Below are 17,551 nucleotides of genomic sequence, written 5' to 3' on the forward strand. Positions count from 1 at the left end.
CCATCAGGGTACCCGAGTACCTGTCACAGTTCATCTAAGTACCCGAGTACCTGTCACAGTCCATATGAGTACCTGTCACCGCCCTTCAGAGTACCCAAATACCAGTCACCAAACCATCAGAGTACCTGTCACCAGGCCATCAGAGTACCCGAGTACCTGTCACCAGGCCATCAGAGTACCCGAGTACCTGTCACCAGGCCATCAGAGTACCTGAGTACCTATTTGCAGCCCATGTCTCATAGAATATACGTTGGGGTGTTTGCTTTCCAAAATGGGGTCATTTTGTGGGTAATTTCACTGTCCTGGTGGTCCAGGACCTTCAAAAGTGTGATGGGTAGGAATGAAATGAGATGTGTCATTTATGCTCCTAGAACGCCTGAACGTACTACTTCAATGTTCGGCCTCTCTATGTGGCCAGGCTGTGTAAAAGTCCTACACATGTAGTATCGCCATACTCGGGAGGAGTAGCAGAATGTATTTTGGGGTGTAATTTTTGCTATATACATGCTATGTGTTAGAAATATCTTATAAATTGACAATTATGTGTAAAAAAAAAAAATGCGTTTTAATTTTTTTTCCACATATTCCAAAAACTTCTGGAAAAAAATTAACCATTCAAAAGACTCATTATGCCTCACAGATTTTACGTTGGGGTGTTTGCTTTCCAAAATGGGGTCATTTTATGGGAAATTCCATTGTCCTGGTACTCCAGGGCCTTCAAAAGTGTAATAGGTGGTTGAGAAATGAGATGCGTCATTTTTGCTCGTAGAACGTCTGAAGGTACTACATCAATGTTAGTGCTCTGTATGTGGCCAGGCTGTGTAAAAGTCTCACACATGTGGTATCGCCGTACTCGGGAAGAGTAGCAGAATGTATTTTGGGGTGCAATTTGTTGTATGCATATGCTGTGTGTGAGAAATAACCTGATAATATGACAATTTAGTAAAAAAAATAAAAAATAAAAAAAATATTCATTTTGCAAAGAATTGTGGGAAAAAATGACAACTTAAAAAAACTCACCATGCTACTTACTTAATACCTTGGAATGTCTACTTTGTAAAAAGGGGTCATTTGGGGGGTATTTGTACTTTCCTGACTTGTTAGTGTCTCAAGAAATGAGGTACACCTGATGTACTGAAGGCCTGATCAGAAGTGATCAATTTTCAGTGATTGGTACCATAGTTTGTAGACTCTATAACTTTCACAAAGACCAAATAATATATACTAATGTGGGTTATTTTTACCAAAGATATGTAGCAGTATAAATCTTGGCCAAAATTTATGAAGAAAAATTACTAATTAGCAAAAATTTATGACAGAAACAAAGAAAAAGGCATTTATTTCACAAAATTTACGTTTTATTTTATTTATAGCACAAAAAATAAAAAACCCACTAGTGATTAAATACCACTAAAAGAAATCTCTATTTGTGTGGAAAAAAGGACGCAAGTTTCATATGGATACAGTGTTGGATGACTGAGTAATTGTCATTCAAACTGTGAGAGCGCTGAAAGCTGAAAATTGGTCTGGTCAGGAAGGGGGTGTAACTGCACTGTATTGAGGTGGTTAAACTCCCCATACACTATCTGATTGTAAAATCTCTGTACAATCATCTTTAGTATGCTGTGCTAAAGAAATTATTTAGTTAATATCAATCGGGCAGGCCTTGGTACTACATAGTAAATGATAGATCTCAGTGGCTGCTAATGATAACATTTTTTTGGGGGGGCAAAACCCTCCAGGTCCTTACTTATCCATCCTCCGCTGTCACGGCTTCTAATACCCGAACAAACTATACACAGAGCGCACAGTACATACAGAGCACACAGTACATACAGAAAACACGCAGTACATACAAAACACGCAGTACATACAGAAAACACGCAGTACATACAGAAAACACGCAGTACATACAGAAAACACGCAGTACATACAAAACACACAGTACATACAAAACACGCAGTACATACAAAACACGCAGTACATACAAAACACACAGTACATACAAAACACGCAGTACATACAAAACACACAGTACATACACACAGAACACACAGTACATACAAAACACAGTACATACAAAACACGCAGTACATACAAAACATGCAGTAAATACAAAACACACAGTACATACAAAACACACAGTACATACAAAACACATACAATACACACAGAACACACAGTACATACAAAACACACAGTACATACAAAACACACAGTACAGGGGCGTGGCCTGGTGATGTGCTAGAGCAGACGTGTGCTCTGTGAGCTCCGAGGCCGACACCGAGAAATATCCATAAAATCATCCAAAAATTCATATTTTTGCTACCTGAATGATGGGTCGGCGGACGGGCAAGTCTCTGCCCAAGAAAGGAGCCTCGACGGGGTCGATTAAGCGATTCCTTTCCGTGGAACCGGACGAGGTGGAAGAGCAGGACGACCTAGGCCGCAAGCCACGGAGTAGAGTAGATTCCGCATCCCGCGATGGGCCGGACCGGAGGTCGCGCTCGCCCGAGTCCTCGCCGGGCTCGGGGGCTGAGGGTGAGTCACATCCTTCCGCCGGAGCGGCGCCGAGAGTGAGCGATCTCCCTACCACCTCCGATCTCGCCGCCATGCTTCTGAACCTCGAGCGGGTCATCAGGAAGGAGGTCTCCGCAGTTCGTTCGGATCTCTCGCAAGTATTGGTTCGTGTTGAAGAGTCGGAGCAACGTCTCGATCGCCACGCGAACGCTATTCGATCCCTCCAGGCGACTACACGTCAACTTGCCATTTCGCATCGTACGACCGTTTACAAGATCGAAGATCAAGAGAATCGTAACAGACGTAATAACGTTCGGATTAGGGGACTTCCCGAAGCGACTGGAGACGACGATCTGTTACCATCCGTTCGGGGCATTTTTAATAGTCTTCTGGGACGAGCACCTGACGCCCCTTTGAAGATTGACCGGGTGCACAGGGCACTCCGCCCACGCAATCTTGCTACAGATGTCCCACGGGACATCATTTGCCGGGTCCACCATTATCCTGAAAAGGAACTGATTATGCAGAAAGCTAGGGGAGCTAATCCGTTTGATTTCCATGGGGCGATGCTATCCTTTTTCCCGGATCTCGCTAAGGAAACCTTGGATCGACGCAGGGCCCTAAGGCCCCTCACGGAACTGCTCCGGGCGGCGTCCATTAAATATAGGTGGGGCTTCCCTGCGGCCTTGATCGCATCTAGAGATGGCAAAACCGCAATACTTCGATTTCCGGAGGAGCTGTCCAAATTCTGCACGGATATGTCCGTTCCTATCCCGGAACTACCTGGATGGCAAGAAGGCATCCCGCCCCTGCCCGCTGGGACCGATCAGGGATGGCAGAGGGTGAGCCGTGCCCGCCGTACTTCTGCACCTGACTACCGCCCTTGAAAGGGCATCCTACCCGTCAACTTGTTCAACTTGTTCAACTTGGTTACCTGTTCAGGACGTCTACTTGCATTTGTGGGACATACCGCCTGAACGTGACTGGGGGGGCTCCTTTTACTAAGTTTGTGCGAGGAAGCTGACCGCCTCTGGCGACAACGTGTTTTTGCAGGCCAGGGCTGAGTTACCCTTGGCCATGTGGCCAGTAACCCGGTACCCCTAAGGGGCCCTCAGTCTGGATATGAACATCGCTGCTCTTTTGCCCTTTTTCTTTTTATTGGCGTGACATTTCTTCATCTTCCTCGCTGTGCCTGTGGAGCGTAGCTGACTCACGGTTCCCCTCTCCCCCCCCCCCCCCCATTGGGTATCCTACCGCCTTAGCTTCATACCAATATTGTTCTGTACAGGCGCTTTAGGTTTTGGATGATGTTATTTCTAGATTTTTCTGCCTAGGTGTCGGCACCGGACCGCGGGGCGCTGACTTGGACCTTTATGGTGTGGTTTGCGCCCGGCTGCCTGCGTCCCGCCTCCCCCTTTTTGAGCGGGGGCTGCCCGGCGCGGGGCCTCGGCGTCCGTTCCCCTGTTGGGGTGGCGGGCGTGGGGGCCCTGTGGCGGTTACGCAGCCCGCTCCTGCACGGCATGGTAATGCGTGCACTAATGGCTGTTCTTCGACAGCACCTTTTTTGGTTTATTTTGTTTTTCCCACTAAGGTGGGGCCTTGCATTTTCTTGTTGCCTTTCTTTCTCCTTTCCTTTTCTCTTTCACCTTTTCTGTCTACTGCCTACACCCCCTCTGTTCCCCTCCCCCCTCTTTGGCGGCAGACCGCCTTGGTATTGTATTGATAATGTTGTGGTGATCGCGGTTCCTCCTCCTGAGACCCCATGGCTACTGTGAACATTGTATCTTTTAATGTACGGGGCCTTTACGCCCCAGGGAAGAGACACAATTTATATAGGGAACTGGACCGTTTGCGGGGGGACGTGGTCTTCCTCCAGGAGACCCACCTCACACAGACGACTCGAGTTAGGTTGCACTCACCACAGTACCCTACGTGGTACTACAGCCTCTCCGACATCTCTAAAGCCAAAGGTGTGGCCATCGGGATTCGTAGGGGAACCGCGTTCACGTTTGAGGAAATGTTATGTGATCCTGCGGGACGTTTTCTGTTTCTGCGGGGCACCCTGGGCAGCATGCAGTGTACTTTGGCCACCTTATACTCCCCTAACAAAAACCAGGTGCGTTTCTTGGCTTCCACACTTAGCTCCCTGCGGAACTTTGCACGTGGATGCATTCTTCTAGCGGGCGATTTTAATGTTCCCTTGGAACCTACTCTGGACACCTCTAGGGGGGGTTCCTCGCTTTCCGGCAGGGGAATAAGGTATATACGTTCTCGACTCCATGACCTACAATTGATGGATGTCTGGAGAATTGTTCACCCGCGGGAAAGGGACTTCACCTACTTTTCCCCGGTGCACCAAACCTACTCTAGAATAGATTTATGCTTCATTGATCACCAACACCTTCCGCTCATAGTGAAGTCAAGCATTGACTCATCCCCCATTTCGGACCATGCTCCGATTTCCTTAACCATTAGCGTGGCGTCCATACCCCTGAAGGCCACTAACTGGAAGTTGAACGAGGACCTCATAGCCGAAGAGGCGGATAAAAAGGTGATGGGTGACAGTTTGGAGTTTTATTTTAAGTCTAATGTCAGTCCTGAAGTCTCACCGGGAGTGCTCTGGGAGGCCCACAAGGTGTATATTAGGGGAAAGTTCATAGAATTGGGTTCTAGGAAAAAGAGGGAGCGCTTAACTCAACAGTCCAACTTGTTCCGTGACATTACTGACTTAGAACGCCGACATAAGTTGAACCAGACTCCGGCCCTTTTCCACGCCTTAACGGAAAAACGGGAGACCTTGAAGTCTCTCCTTCATTTAGATCACAAACGTCGCGCGCGGTTGGTAGCTCACCGTTTTTATGAGTGGGGCGATAGGCCCAGTAGACTGCTGGCTAATTCGGTGCGACAGCGGAAGAATGCGGCGTTTATTGCCAAAGTTAAGACCCCCTCGGGAGACTTGGTGTTCGAGACACCCCGTATAGCCAAGACATTCAGGGACTTTTACCAGCGCCTGTATCGGGTGCACCAGGGGGACCATGATAGAGAGACTCGGGGACGCCTTATTGGGGACTATCTGGCCCGTGCCGCCCTCCCGAAACTCTCCGGGGAGGTTTTGGCTTCCTTGGAGGGGGAGTTGACGACTGCGGAGCTTCTGGGCGCCATGAAAGCTATGGCGCGCGGTAAGGCACCGGGTCCAGACGGCCTCACGGTATCGTATTATAGAGCGTACGCTGACATACTGATGCCGTACTTGACCAGATATGCTAACGTGACCTCGGACGGCGGGGACCTCCGCCCGGAGACCACTCATGCACACATCACGGTATTACCCAAGGAGGGCAAGGACCCTAGTGACTGCGCGAGCTACCGTCCTATTTCGCTCTTGAATATAGATGCGAAGATTTATGCTAAAGCCATAGCGAATAGGCTGCTCCCCCTGGTGCCACAGTGGATTTCACGGGATCAGACGGGATTCATCCCTGGGAGGGAGGCACGGGATAATTCTCTCCGCACACTCTCCTTAATGGCTTATGTGCGGCGGACTGCCCAGCCCACCCTGTTACTCTCCACGGATGCTGAGAAGGCGTTTGACAGGGTGGACTGGGACTTCCTTATGGCTACGCTGGCGCACCTGGGCATAGGTCCCACTTTGCGCTCCCAAATAGCGGCGTTGTACCACTGCCCCACAGCTCAGATACGGATTAACGGAACCCTTAGTGACCCCTTCACCCTATATAACGGCACTCGCCAGGGGTGCCCGCTCTCACCGATTTTATTCGCAATATCCCTAGAGCCATTTTTATCCCTTATTAGACAAAACCCGAATATACGTGGCGTCACCATAGGTACGACGGAACACAAATACGCGGCTTACGCGGACGATATTTTGTTCTACGTGCAACAGCCTCTGATCACCCTTCCAAATCTTATGTCCGAGTTTTCGGCCTACGGCGCGGTGTCAAACTTTAAAATCAATATGTCCAAATCGGAAATGTTAAACATCTCTGTACCCGCCAAACAGGTATCCCACCTGAAAAAGAACTATCCCTTTAACTGGCAGCTGAGTTCCATGAAATATTTGGGCATTTACCTAACGCCCTCACTATCGTCCCTTTTCCGCGCTAACTTTCTGCCTTTGCTCAACACTCTTAGGTCCGATATCCAAAAGTGGTCCCAGCTACGACATTCTTGGCTGGGCAGAATTGGTCTGGTTAAGATGAACTTGCTGCCCAGGGTGCTCTTCATGTTGCAGATGGTCCCGTTTGGGATACCGGTGGGGTTTTTTACAATTTTGACATCTATAGTATACCGGTACATATGGAATAGGAGAAGGCCCAGGCTGAATAGAACACTCCTCACCCGCCCTAAGTGTAGCGGGGGTCTAGCTGTGCCAGACTTTAAGCTCTACTATAGGGCCGTTGTGCTGACCAGGCTCTCTGACTTGAAGTATTGCAAGGGCGCGAAACTCTGGGTAAATGTGGAAACAGACCTTTGTGGAGCTGAACCTTCCACGCTGATGTGGATACCGAGGAAGTTCCGGACCCTTTTGCCTACCACGTCCCCACTCACACACTCCTCCTTGATGGTATGGGACTCTATCTGTAAGAGGTATGGCTGGCTGTATAACTCCCCCCTGATGCCCTTGGTGGGTCACAACTTTTTCCCACCGGGTAACATGGACCCTCAGATTCACCCGTGGCGGCTGGGCACTAACACCTATCTACATCAGTTCACCGGCCCATCCGGGGTGCTACCTCTTTCCTCCATCATGGGTGACTCCTCCATTTCCTACATGGATCGCTGGAAACATCATCAACTGTTGAACTTTGTTCGCATGCTCCCAAAGCCCCTGCGCACCCTGGCGGAGCTTACACCTGTGGAAACCGCATTTGCTGAACCTGACCCGATTGAGCGGCCGGTTTCGTACTTCTATCAGGCCTTGCTGTCCCTCACTTCTACGGGTACCCCCTCCTTCCTACGGTACTGGGAAAGGGAACTACAAATGGCGCTGTCTCCGTCCCAGCAGTCACAAATCCTAACACTGGCTCATGCCTCCTCTGGATCCTCTAAGACATCAGAAATGGCGTATAAACTTTTGACCAGATGGCACTACACACCGGTTGTTTTACATAGGTTCTCTCCCCAGTCCTCCCCACTCTGTTGGCGGGAGTGCGGGGAGGTAGCCACTCATGCCCATATTTGGTGGTACTGCCCGAGGATCCGCCCATTCTGGCTGGCGATCTTATACACAATTAAAGAAATCCAGGGGTGGGAGGTACCTAATGACCCGTGGTATGTCCTGTTCCATTGCACGGGGAGGCCGACAGGCGCTTACAAGAGGTCGATTACACCACATCTCTTAAACGCTGCTAAAACCCTCATTCCTCAGTTTTGGAAGCTGAAGACGATCCCCACCCTCCGGCGCTGGTTGCTCAATGTGGATACCACATATTACATGGAGGATATGACCCTTTCCCTCCGGGGTAAATCTGAGTTGTCAACAAAGATCTGGGCCTGTTGGGTTGCCTTTAAATATTCCTCGAGTTATGCAGCCATAATGTCTCAACCAGAGTGAGGTGCACATGACGCTTGTTCTAACTATGTCTACTGTTATTTTGCAATAGGTTGTCTGACGGTGGTCTGCCCCCCCCCCCCCCACATCCCCCCCCCCCTCCCTTCCTTCTCTTTCTCTCTCTCTTTCTGCTTATTTTCCCTTTCCTTTACTTCCCTTCTAATTCTGTCTACTATATTTCCTCTTTTATAATAGAAGAGGTGGGTGTATATTTCTGTGCCCATGTAACTAACGTTATAATGTTGTTGATCTTGCTATTGGTTTCTATATTGATCGTTATGCTCTGTACACGCTTCTCTTCTTTAATAAACATTAATTATAAAAAAAAAAAAAAAAAAAAAAAAAACACACAGTACATACAAAACACACAGTACATAAAGAACACATAAAACACACAGTACATACAGAACATATAGAACACACAGAACATATAGAACACACAGTACATAAAGAACATATAGAACACACAGTACATACAAAACACGCAGTACATACAAAACACGCAGTACATACAAAACACGCAGTACATACAAAACACGCAGTACATACAAAACACACAGTACATACAAAACACGCAGTACATACAAAACACACAGTACATACAAAACACACAGTACATACACACAGAACACACAGTACATACAAAACACACAGTACATACAAAACACGCAGTACATACAAAACATGCAGTAAATACAAAACACACAGTACATACAAAACACATACAATACACACAGAACACACAGTACATACAAAACACGCATTACATACAAAACACGCTTTACATACAAAACACATACAGAACACACAGTACATACAAAACACGCTTTACATACAAAACACATACAAAACACACAGTACATACAAAACACGCAGTACATACAAAACACACAGTACATACAAAACACACAGTGCATACAAAACATGCAGTACATACAAAACACGCAGTACATACAAAACACACAGCACATACAAAACACACAGTACATACAAAACACATACAATACACACAGAACACACAGTACATAAAGAACACATAGAACACACAGTACATACAAAACACACATTACATACAAAACACGCATTACATACAAAACACGCATTACATACAAAACACGCATTACATACAAAACACGCATTACATACAATACACATACAGAACACACAGTACATAAAGAACACATAGTACATACACCGAACACACAGAGCGTACAGTACATACACAGAACGCACAGTACATACACAGAACGCACAGTACATACACAGAACGCACAGTACATACACAGAACGCACAGTACATACACAGAACGCACAGTACATACACATTACATACACAGAACATATACAGTACTTACACAGAACACACACAGAATGGGCAAAAATGTCATTCTCTAGATGTGCAAAGCTAGTGGAGACATACCCAAAAAGACTTGTAGCTGTAATTGCGGTGAAAGATGGTTCTACAAAGTATTGACTCACACACTTTTCAGATATATATTTGTAAAAAAAATATTTAAAAAACATTTATCATTTTCCTTCCATTTTATGATTTTTGTGCCATTTTGTGTTGGTCTATCACATAAAATTCCAATAAAATTCATTTATGTTTTTGGTTGTAACATGAAAAAATGTGAGAAAATTTCAAGGGGCATGAATACTTTTTCAAGTAAGGCACTGAATTAGGTTTACCCTCTCTATTTGTACTGTTTATCATTATTATTGAAAGTGAAAGTAAAATAAAAACACAGATTTTGGGTTGTCTTCAGAACAGTTATAAAGGTGGAATCTTCCAATTTGTTGATGACCTAGGGGGTCCCAAGGGATTCCCTGAATTTGCAGGGATTTCCTCTGACATTCTGTTTTGGCTGTGGAACAGGAAGTGAAGGGAAATCTCCCCACAAATGGGGAAAAAAACTAATAGGAATTTTAACCCTCCCTTATGCAGTCCAAAGTGAAAAAATGGTTTTGCTTATGATTCTGCTTTAAATATAATTATTTTCAGGGTGGCACCACAATTTCCTAGTTCAGTTTTATAGATTCATAGGACACTTGCCAACTGAGTGGATACAGGTTATAATGCTGATTAGGTGTTTAATGAACAGACTGGAGGCAGAGACGTGCGATGGGAAGCTGAAAATAAGGGCCTGCCTGGCTAGGAAGTGTAATGGAGGGGTGCAGTGGCAGCTGGAGCTCCATTTTTTTGGAGGGGGGCAAACAAACCCCCTACCCACCCTCCCTCACAAGCCCCACTCGCCAACCAATGTGCACATGCACTTACCCCATCCAGGTCTCGGGTGGCTTCCCAGCTTCCCTTGGCTTCTCCTCCCGTTCAATCCGGTCTCAGGACCCGCTTCCTGTCCTGATTGACCAGTAGGAGAAGAAGGAAGACAATAGCAAATGTTAATTCTAACCCCAGCTTGTTCAATTAAGCTTTGGTAAGAAAACCTGGAACTCATTGGTTTCTATGTAGAAGTGAGCATGATTTCTCACTTTCCAGCTTTAGTAAATAAACCTCATTATGTACTTAAAAGTGGGGTATGCCTGTATTGGTAATTTTTATAGCTCTTATGCAAAATTCCTTCACCAATTGTGTCTTTTGTACATGCCTGATTTCGTGTACATTTTACAGATTGTCAGATTACCTACCGTCTGCAGGCATACCCCACTTTTAAGTACGCAATGGGGTTTATTTACTAAAGCTGGAAAGTGCAAAATCAGGCTCACTTCTGCATAGAAACCAATGAGCTTATAACCTCAGCTTGTTCAGTTAAGCTTTGGTAATAAAACCTGGAAGCTCATTGTTTTCTATGTAGAATTAAGCCTGATTTTGCACTTTCCAGGTTTAGTAAATAAACCCCATTGTGTACTTAAAAGTGGGGTATGCCTGTATGCGACACAGATCTATTGCTTCCTTCGATTATACATTTTACCTATGTCCAATGTAAACTTCACACTCTGACGTACTGTCCTCTTTTTTTCTGTACTATATTTGATCCATGATGCTTCCTTTCTTGTATCACTTTTTGTTATATTTGCAATAAAAGTTTGTAAACAAAAAAAAATGCAGACAATTCTGTACATTTCAACAGCCATTTTGTTATACAATAATCAAATGACAAAAGAGGGTAATTAAAAAAGGTGTCTGAGACAAATTTTATCTCAGCATATACTTCAGCATTTGCCTACAGCAGCCAATCAGCTTTTAAAAACGTTCATTTTCCAAGCTGTGGGAAAATAATGAAAGATAGAAGCATATTGTTTGCTATGAGCAACTGCAGCAGAAATCGTCACAGACATTTTGTTTACATTTACACCAAAAGAGCATCCTGATTCAGATGTGCCTAGGTTAGCATAGTGCATAAATATAATCCTGATGGAAAGACAGCCAGAGGAAGAAAGTAAATAAACAGATGGGGCCTAGTAACCATGGCATTCCATTGTGCAAATGCGGCTAAAGGGTCACAGAATTTATATTCAAAAAAGGTATAAAAGGAAAAAATAAAAGCATGTAACAAAATACCTGTGACATCAAAGTATCAGATCCAGCACACATTCCATAACCAATCGTCATGCCAGTTATATTTATAACCTGTAAAAAAGAAAGATAGGTGAGCCAATTAGACATACTACAATGTACAATGTAGAGGAGCGGCAAAAAGTAATTGGACAGATATAATATGGTTCTTATAAAAAAAAATACAGAAATGTTGCATTCTTATTGTATAATAATATATAACATAATAATATAATTTATTATTTTCTTTCACCTTTTCAGATGTGTAGACATGAGCCCTGTATTAGGGTCCGAGTGAATTTCTGCTCACTAGTTATTTATTAAAAACCTGTAGAGTGCACATATAATGTATCAGATACAGTGCCTTGAAAAAGTATTCATACCCCTTGACAATTTCCACATTTTGTCATGTTACAACCAAAAACGTAAATGTATTTTATTGGGATTTTATGTGATCGACCAACACAAAGTGACACATAATTGTGAAGTGGAAGGAAAATGATAAATGGTTTTCAATTTTTGTTTACAAATAAATATGTGAGTCAATACTTTGTAGAACCATCTTTTACTGCAATTACAGCTGCAAGTCTTTTGGGGATGTCTCTTCCAGCTTTGCACATCTAGAGAGTGAACTGCAATTTTCAAGTCTTTCCACGGATTCTGAATTGGATTTAGGTCTGGGCTTTGGTTGGGCCGCAGGTTTTTTTGGCTGGGCCGTGACACTGATGGTAGTGACCTACCTACACTAACCTACCTGACCTACCTACCCTAACCTACCTGACCTACATACACTGGACATTTACATACACTGACCTACATACACTGATGATAGTGACCTACCTACACTCACCTGCCTGACCTACATGCACTGGACATTTACATACACTGACCTACATACACTAACGGTAGTGACCTACCTACACTAGGTGACCTACACATACACTGACATTTACATACAATGACCTACTGACACTGACCTACCTACCTTTGCCTGACCTACCTACACTGACTGACATTTACATACACTGACCTACCTACACTGATATTTACATACACTAATCTACCTACACTGACATACCTATACTTGCCTGACACTGATATTTGCCTACACTGACATTTTACCTACACATACACTGACCTACCTACACTGACATTAACATACACTGACCTACCTACACTGACCTACCTACATTGACATTTTACCTACACATACACTGACCTACCTACACTGACCTACCTACAATGACATTTTACCTACACATACACTGACCTACCTACACTGACATTAACATACACTGACCTGTCTCAGCCATGGTGTGCGGTGTGACAGCAGCCAGGCAGCCAGTCCTCAGAGGAGAAGCCGAGGAGGAGAGGAGATCGGCTCACCCGAGCGCGGAGCGGGGCTGTGGCGTGGCAGCCGCTTTGTAATTCCCGCCTTCTGGAGCCAACAGCGCCTATGATGGACGTCACACGCCCCACGGTCCCGGCATTGGACCAGTGGGATGTCCATCATAGACGTGCAGGCTCCAGAAGGCGGGACCTGCTATAGCACTTGGCCGCACTCAGCAGTGCTCGGGATCAGATTGGTCCCGGCACTCTCCGCAGCGCTCGGGGCTAGCAATGGAGACCCTGCAGAGCTGAGACTCTGGGCTTTAGGGGGCACATTTGGGGCTTCAGCCCCCCCTAGCCATCCCCTCCCGACGCGCCTGAATTCCATTGTAGCTCTGGCTGTATGTTTAGTGTCACTGTCCTGCTGGAAGGTAAACCTCTGCCCAAGTCTCAAGTCTTTTGCATATTCTAACAGACTTTCTTCTAAAATTGCCCCCTATTTGGCTCCTTCCATCCCCCCATCAACTCTGATCAGCTTTCCTGTCCCTGCAGAAGAAAAGCATCCCCATATGATGCCACCACCACCATGTTTTACAGTGAGGATGGAGTGTTCAGGCTGATGTGCAGTGTTAGTTTTCTGCCATACACAGTGTTTTGCTTTTAGGCCAAAAAGTAAAATTTTGGTCTCATCTGACAAGAGCACCATCTTCCACATGTTTGCTGTGTCCCCCACATGGCTTCTCGCAAACTGCAAACGGGACTTTTTGTGGCTTTCTTCTTGCCACTCTTCCACAAAGGCCAGATTTGTAGAGTGCATAACTAATGTGGCGTACACACGAGTGGCTTTTCCATCAGAAAAATCTTGGATGGTTTTTCCAACGGAATTCCGCTCAAGCTTGGCTTGCATACACACGGCCACACAAAATTTCCCCAAACTTTCAAACCACCAAGAAGGTGGTGATGTACAACACTACGACGAGCGCAGAAAAAGAAGATCAATGCTTCCGAGCATGCGTAGGAATTTTGCTTGTCAGAATTGCTACAAAGGGAATTTCCGAAAAATTTAGAACATGCTCTCAATCTTTTGCAGGTGGAAATTTCGGTCAGCAAAAGTCCGATGGAGCATACACACGGTTGCATTTTCTGCCGAAAAGCTCTAATCTGTCTTTTGCTGGCTGAAATTCCAATCACGTGTAAGCGGCATAAGAGCTGTCTTGTGAACAGATTTTCCCACCTGAGCTGGGGATCTCTGCAGCTCCATCAGAGTTACCATGGCCTCTTGGCTGCTTCTATGATTAATGCTCTTCTTGCCTGGTCTGCCAATTTAGGTGGACGGCCATGTCTTGGTAGGTTTGCAGTTGTGCCATACTCTTTTCATTTCCGGATGATGGATTGAACAATGCTCGTGAGATGTTCAAAGCTTGGGATATGTTTTTAGAACCTAACCCTGCTTTAACCACTTCAGCCGCTGACCATTTTGCTGGCTTAAGACCAATCCACTTTTTGCGATTCGGCACTGCGTTGCTTTAACTGACAATTGCGCAGTCATGCGACGTGGCTCGCAAACAAAATTGACGTCCTTTTTTTCCCACAAATAGAGCTTTCTTTTGGTGGTATTTGATCACCTCTGCCTTTTTTTTTTTTTTGCGCTATAAACAAAAATAGAGCAACAATTTTGAAAAAAACTCATTATTTTTTACATTTTGTTATAATAAATATCCCCCAAAAATATATAAAAAAAATATTTTTTCCCTCAGTTTAGGCCGATATGTATTCTTCTACATATTTTTGGTAAAAAAAAAATCGCAATAAGTGATTATTGATTGGTTTGTGCAAAAGTTATAGCGTTTACAATATAGGGGATAGTTTTTTTGCTTTTTTATTAATAATTTTTTTTTTTTACTAGTAATGGCGGCGATCAGCAATTTTTGTTGTGCGACATTATGGCGGACACATCAGACATTTTTGACACATTTTTGGGACCATTGTCATTTATACAGCAATCACTGCTATACAAATGCAGTGATTACTGTGTAAATGACACTGGCAGTGAATGGGTTAACAAGTGGGTCACAGTGTAGGGGTTAAGTGTTCCTAGGGGCGTGTTACTAACTGTTGGGGGCTGGGCTTTCTTTTAGTGAACACTGATCTCTGCTCCAATCACATGGAGCAGAGATCAGCGTCACTTGTTGTTAGGCAGAACAGGGAGATGCTGTTTACAACGGCATCTCCCAGTTCAGCCGCCCATGAGACGATCGAGGGACCCGCGACCGGACTCACGGTGGTCCTGACCGACACGCGAGCGCACCGGCGGCAGCGCTCGCGATGGCAGGGCGGCAAATATAAAGGGACGTACAGGTACGCCCATTTGCCTGCCCATGCCATTCTGCCGACGTACATCGGCGTGCGCCGGTCGGGAAGTGGTTAAACTTCTCCACACCTTTATCCCTGACCTGTCTGGTGTGTTCCTTGGCCTTCATGATGCTGCTTGGCTCACAAAGTTTCTCCAACAAACCTATGAGGGCTTCACAGAACAGCTGTATTTATACTGAGATTAAATTACACACAGGTGGACTCTATTTACTAATTAGGCGACTTCTGAAAGCAATTGTTTTCACTAGATTTTAGTTAAGGGTATTAGAGTAAAGGTGGCTGAATACAAATGCACGCCATACTTTTCAGATATTTCGTTATAAAAAAGTTTGAAAACCATTTATCATTTTCTTTCTACTTCACAAGTTTGAGATATACTTTGAGATGCTGCCCCAGGCATTTCCCAGGGACAGAAGCAAAGTAGGTTTCGTGATAGCTTTGCTTTCTGAGAGAGCCTTGGTCTAGGCAAATCCTATACGGGAGACGCAAAACCCTGTTGTCTTGAGTTACCCTGAGTTTGTGGCCTCCTTTAAAAGGTTATTTAATGTTCCCACATGCTCCGCTTCTGCTGCCAACTGCCTCATGCCCATCAGAGTACAAGAACTGTTGCTGACTACGCCATTGAATTCCATTCTCTGGCAGCAGAGGTTGCTTGGAACAATGCTTTTTCTCATGGTCTCTCAGATTCCATCAAAGGTGAGATAGCATCCCGAGATATACCCACTGAGCTGGAGAAGTTAATCACGTTTGCCATCCTCATTGACTCTAGACTCAGAGAAAGAATCTCTTTTTAGGAGCGCTTGCAGAAGCCTCCTGTACGTTTACCTCTGAGCTTTGCAGTCCCACCCATGCCTCCCTCACTTCCAAGGCCTCCTGGTACCGAGTCGGTCAGTGAAGACGAAACCATGCACTTGGGGTTCACGCATCTCTCTGCGGAATGAGAGAACCTTTAGGAGGAGGGAGAGATTGTGTCTTTATTGTGGCCAGGCAGGTCACTTTTTGAAGTCTTGTCCTACCCATCCAGGGAATGCCTGAACCTTGAGGTCCTGTCATGGACAGACTTTAGGTGGCATTGTTTTATCCCCAGTTATCCAGAAGGATAAGTCCCTGGTTTTGATCACCCTTTCTTGGGCTGAGTCATCCATCGAGATACAGGCTAATCGCCTCTGGAGATGCAGGCCTGTTCATTGATGCTGCTTTTGTATTGAAGCACTCGATTCCACTGAATCTGCGTGACACTCCACTTGCCATTGAGGCTCTTGACTGGAGACCCCTACAGCCTGCCCATGTGATTTCATGACATGGTTCCGTTGTCCATAGTAGAGGTTCTTCACCATGATAATCCAATTCATAGTTATTTCCTCACCTAAGTTTCTGCTGCTTTATTGGTTATCCTTGGCTACAGAGGCACAACCCCTCTTTTGACTGGCTCCGTGCTGATGTTCTCTCCTGGTCACGACAATGCAGTAAGACATGCTTCCAGAAGGTAGCTAAGTTCCTGTGCACCTCGTCACTTTCCTCCCTGCCAGAGGAGTAACGCGATTTTAATGATGTGTTTGACAAAGTTCAAGCCAGTAGTTTGCTTCCACACACCTGCCGGTGTTGATTTCTTCATTGTAAAGAAGTAGAGTGGGGAACTGAGACCTTGTATTGATAACGATTAAGAATGCCTATCCGATTCCATTGATTACGGAGTTACTTGACCGCCTCAAGGGAGCAACGGTTTTCACAAAGCTTGATTTGAGAGGGGCATACAATCTCATGAGGATTAAGAAGGGCGACGAGTGGAAAACTGCATGAGTACCTCGTAATGCCTTTTGGCCTTTGTAGCGCCCCGGCAGTTTTGCAGGAATTCATTAACGATGTCCTACGAGATTTGTTGAGGTTATGTGTGGTGGTTTATCTCGATGATATCCTCATATTTTCTAAGTCCCTGAAGAGTCACCACACAGATGTCTGTCGTGTGCTTCAGAAACTAAGAGAGAACAATCTCTATTGTATATTAGAGAAGTGCGAGTTCCATCGTGAACAGGTTAAATTCCTGGTAATTTCCACTACTGTTTTTTTGCAATGGACCCAGAGAACCTTTCAGCAGTCCTACAGTGGCCCCGACCCGTGGGTTTATGTCCTCCGCAGTGTTTCCTGAGCTTTGCCAACTATTATCTGAAGTTTATTCATAACTTTTCATCTCTGGCCAAGCCCCTGACTGATATGACTAGAAAGGACAGTAACCCACAGTGTTG

The 17,551-nt window shown here is 45.2% G+C and overlaps 1 protein-coding gene across 1 annotated transcript in view; it reads right to left on the bottom strand.

Annotated features, from left to right (window-relative positions):
• LOC143983036 (multidrug and toxin extrusion protein 2-like) overlaps positions 1-17,551 on the bottom strand; it is a 447,238-nt gene that overhangs the window by 386,044 nt on the left and 43,643 nt on the right. The window contains exon 3 of the mRNA XM_077482263.1: positions 11,613-11,681. Within this exon, the coding sequence (XP_077338389.1) occupies positions 11,613-11,681 (69 nt within the window). The remainder of the gene's footprint in view (positions 1-11,612; positions 11,682-17,551) is intronic.

The sequence above is a fragment of the Lithobates pipiens genome, unplaced genomic scaffold (assembly GCF_037356315.1).
Source record: "Lithobates pipiens isolate NorthernLeopardFrog02 unplaced genomic scaffold, aLitPip1_a1.2 Scaffold_16, whole genome shotgun sequence".
In the NCBI taxonomy this organism is placed as follows: Eukaryota; Metazoa; Chordata; class Amphibia; order Anura; family Ranidae; genus Lithobates; species Lithobates pipiens.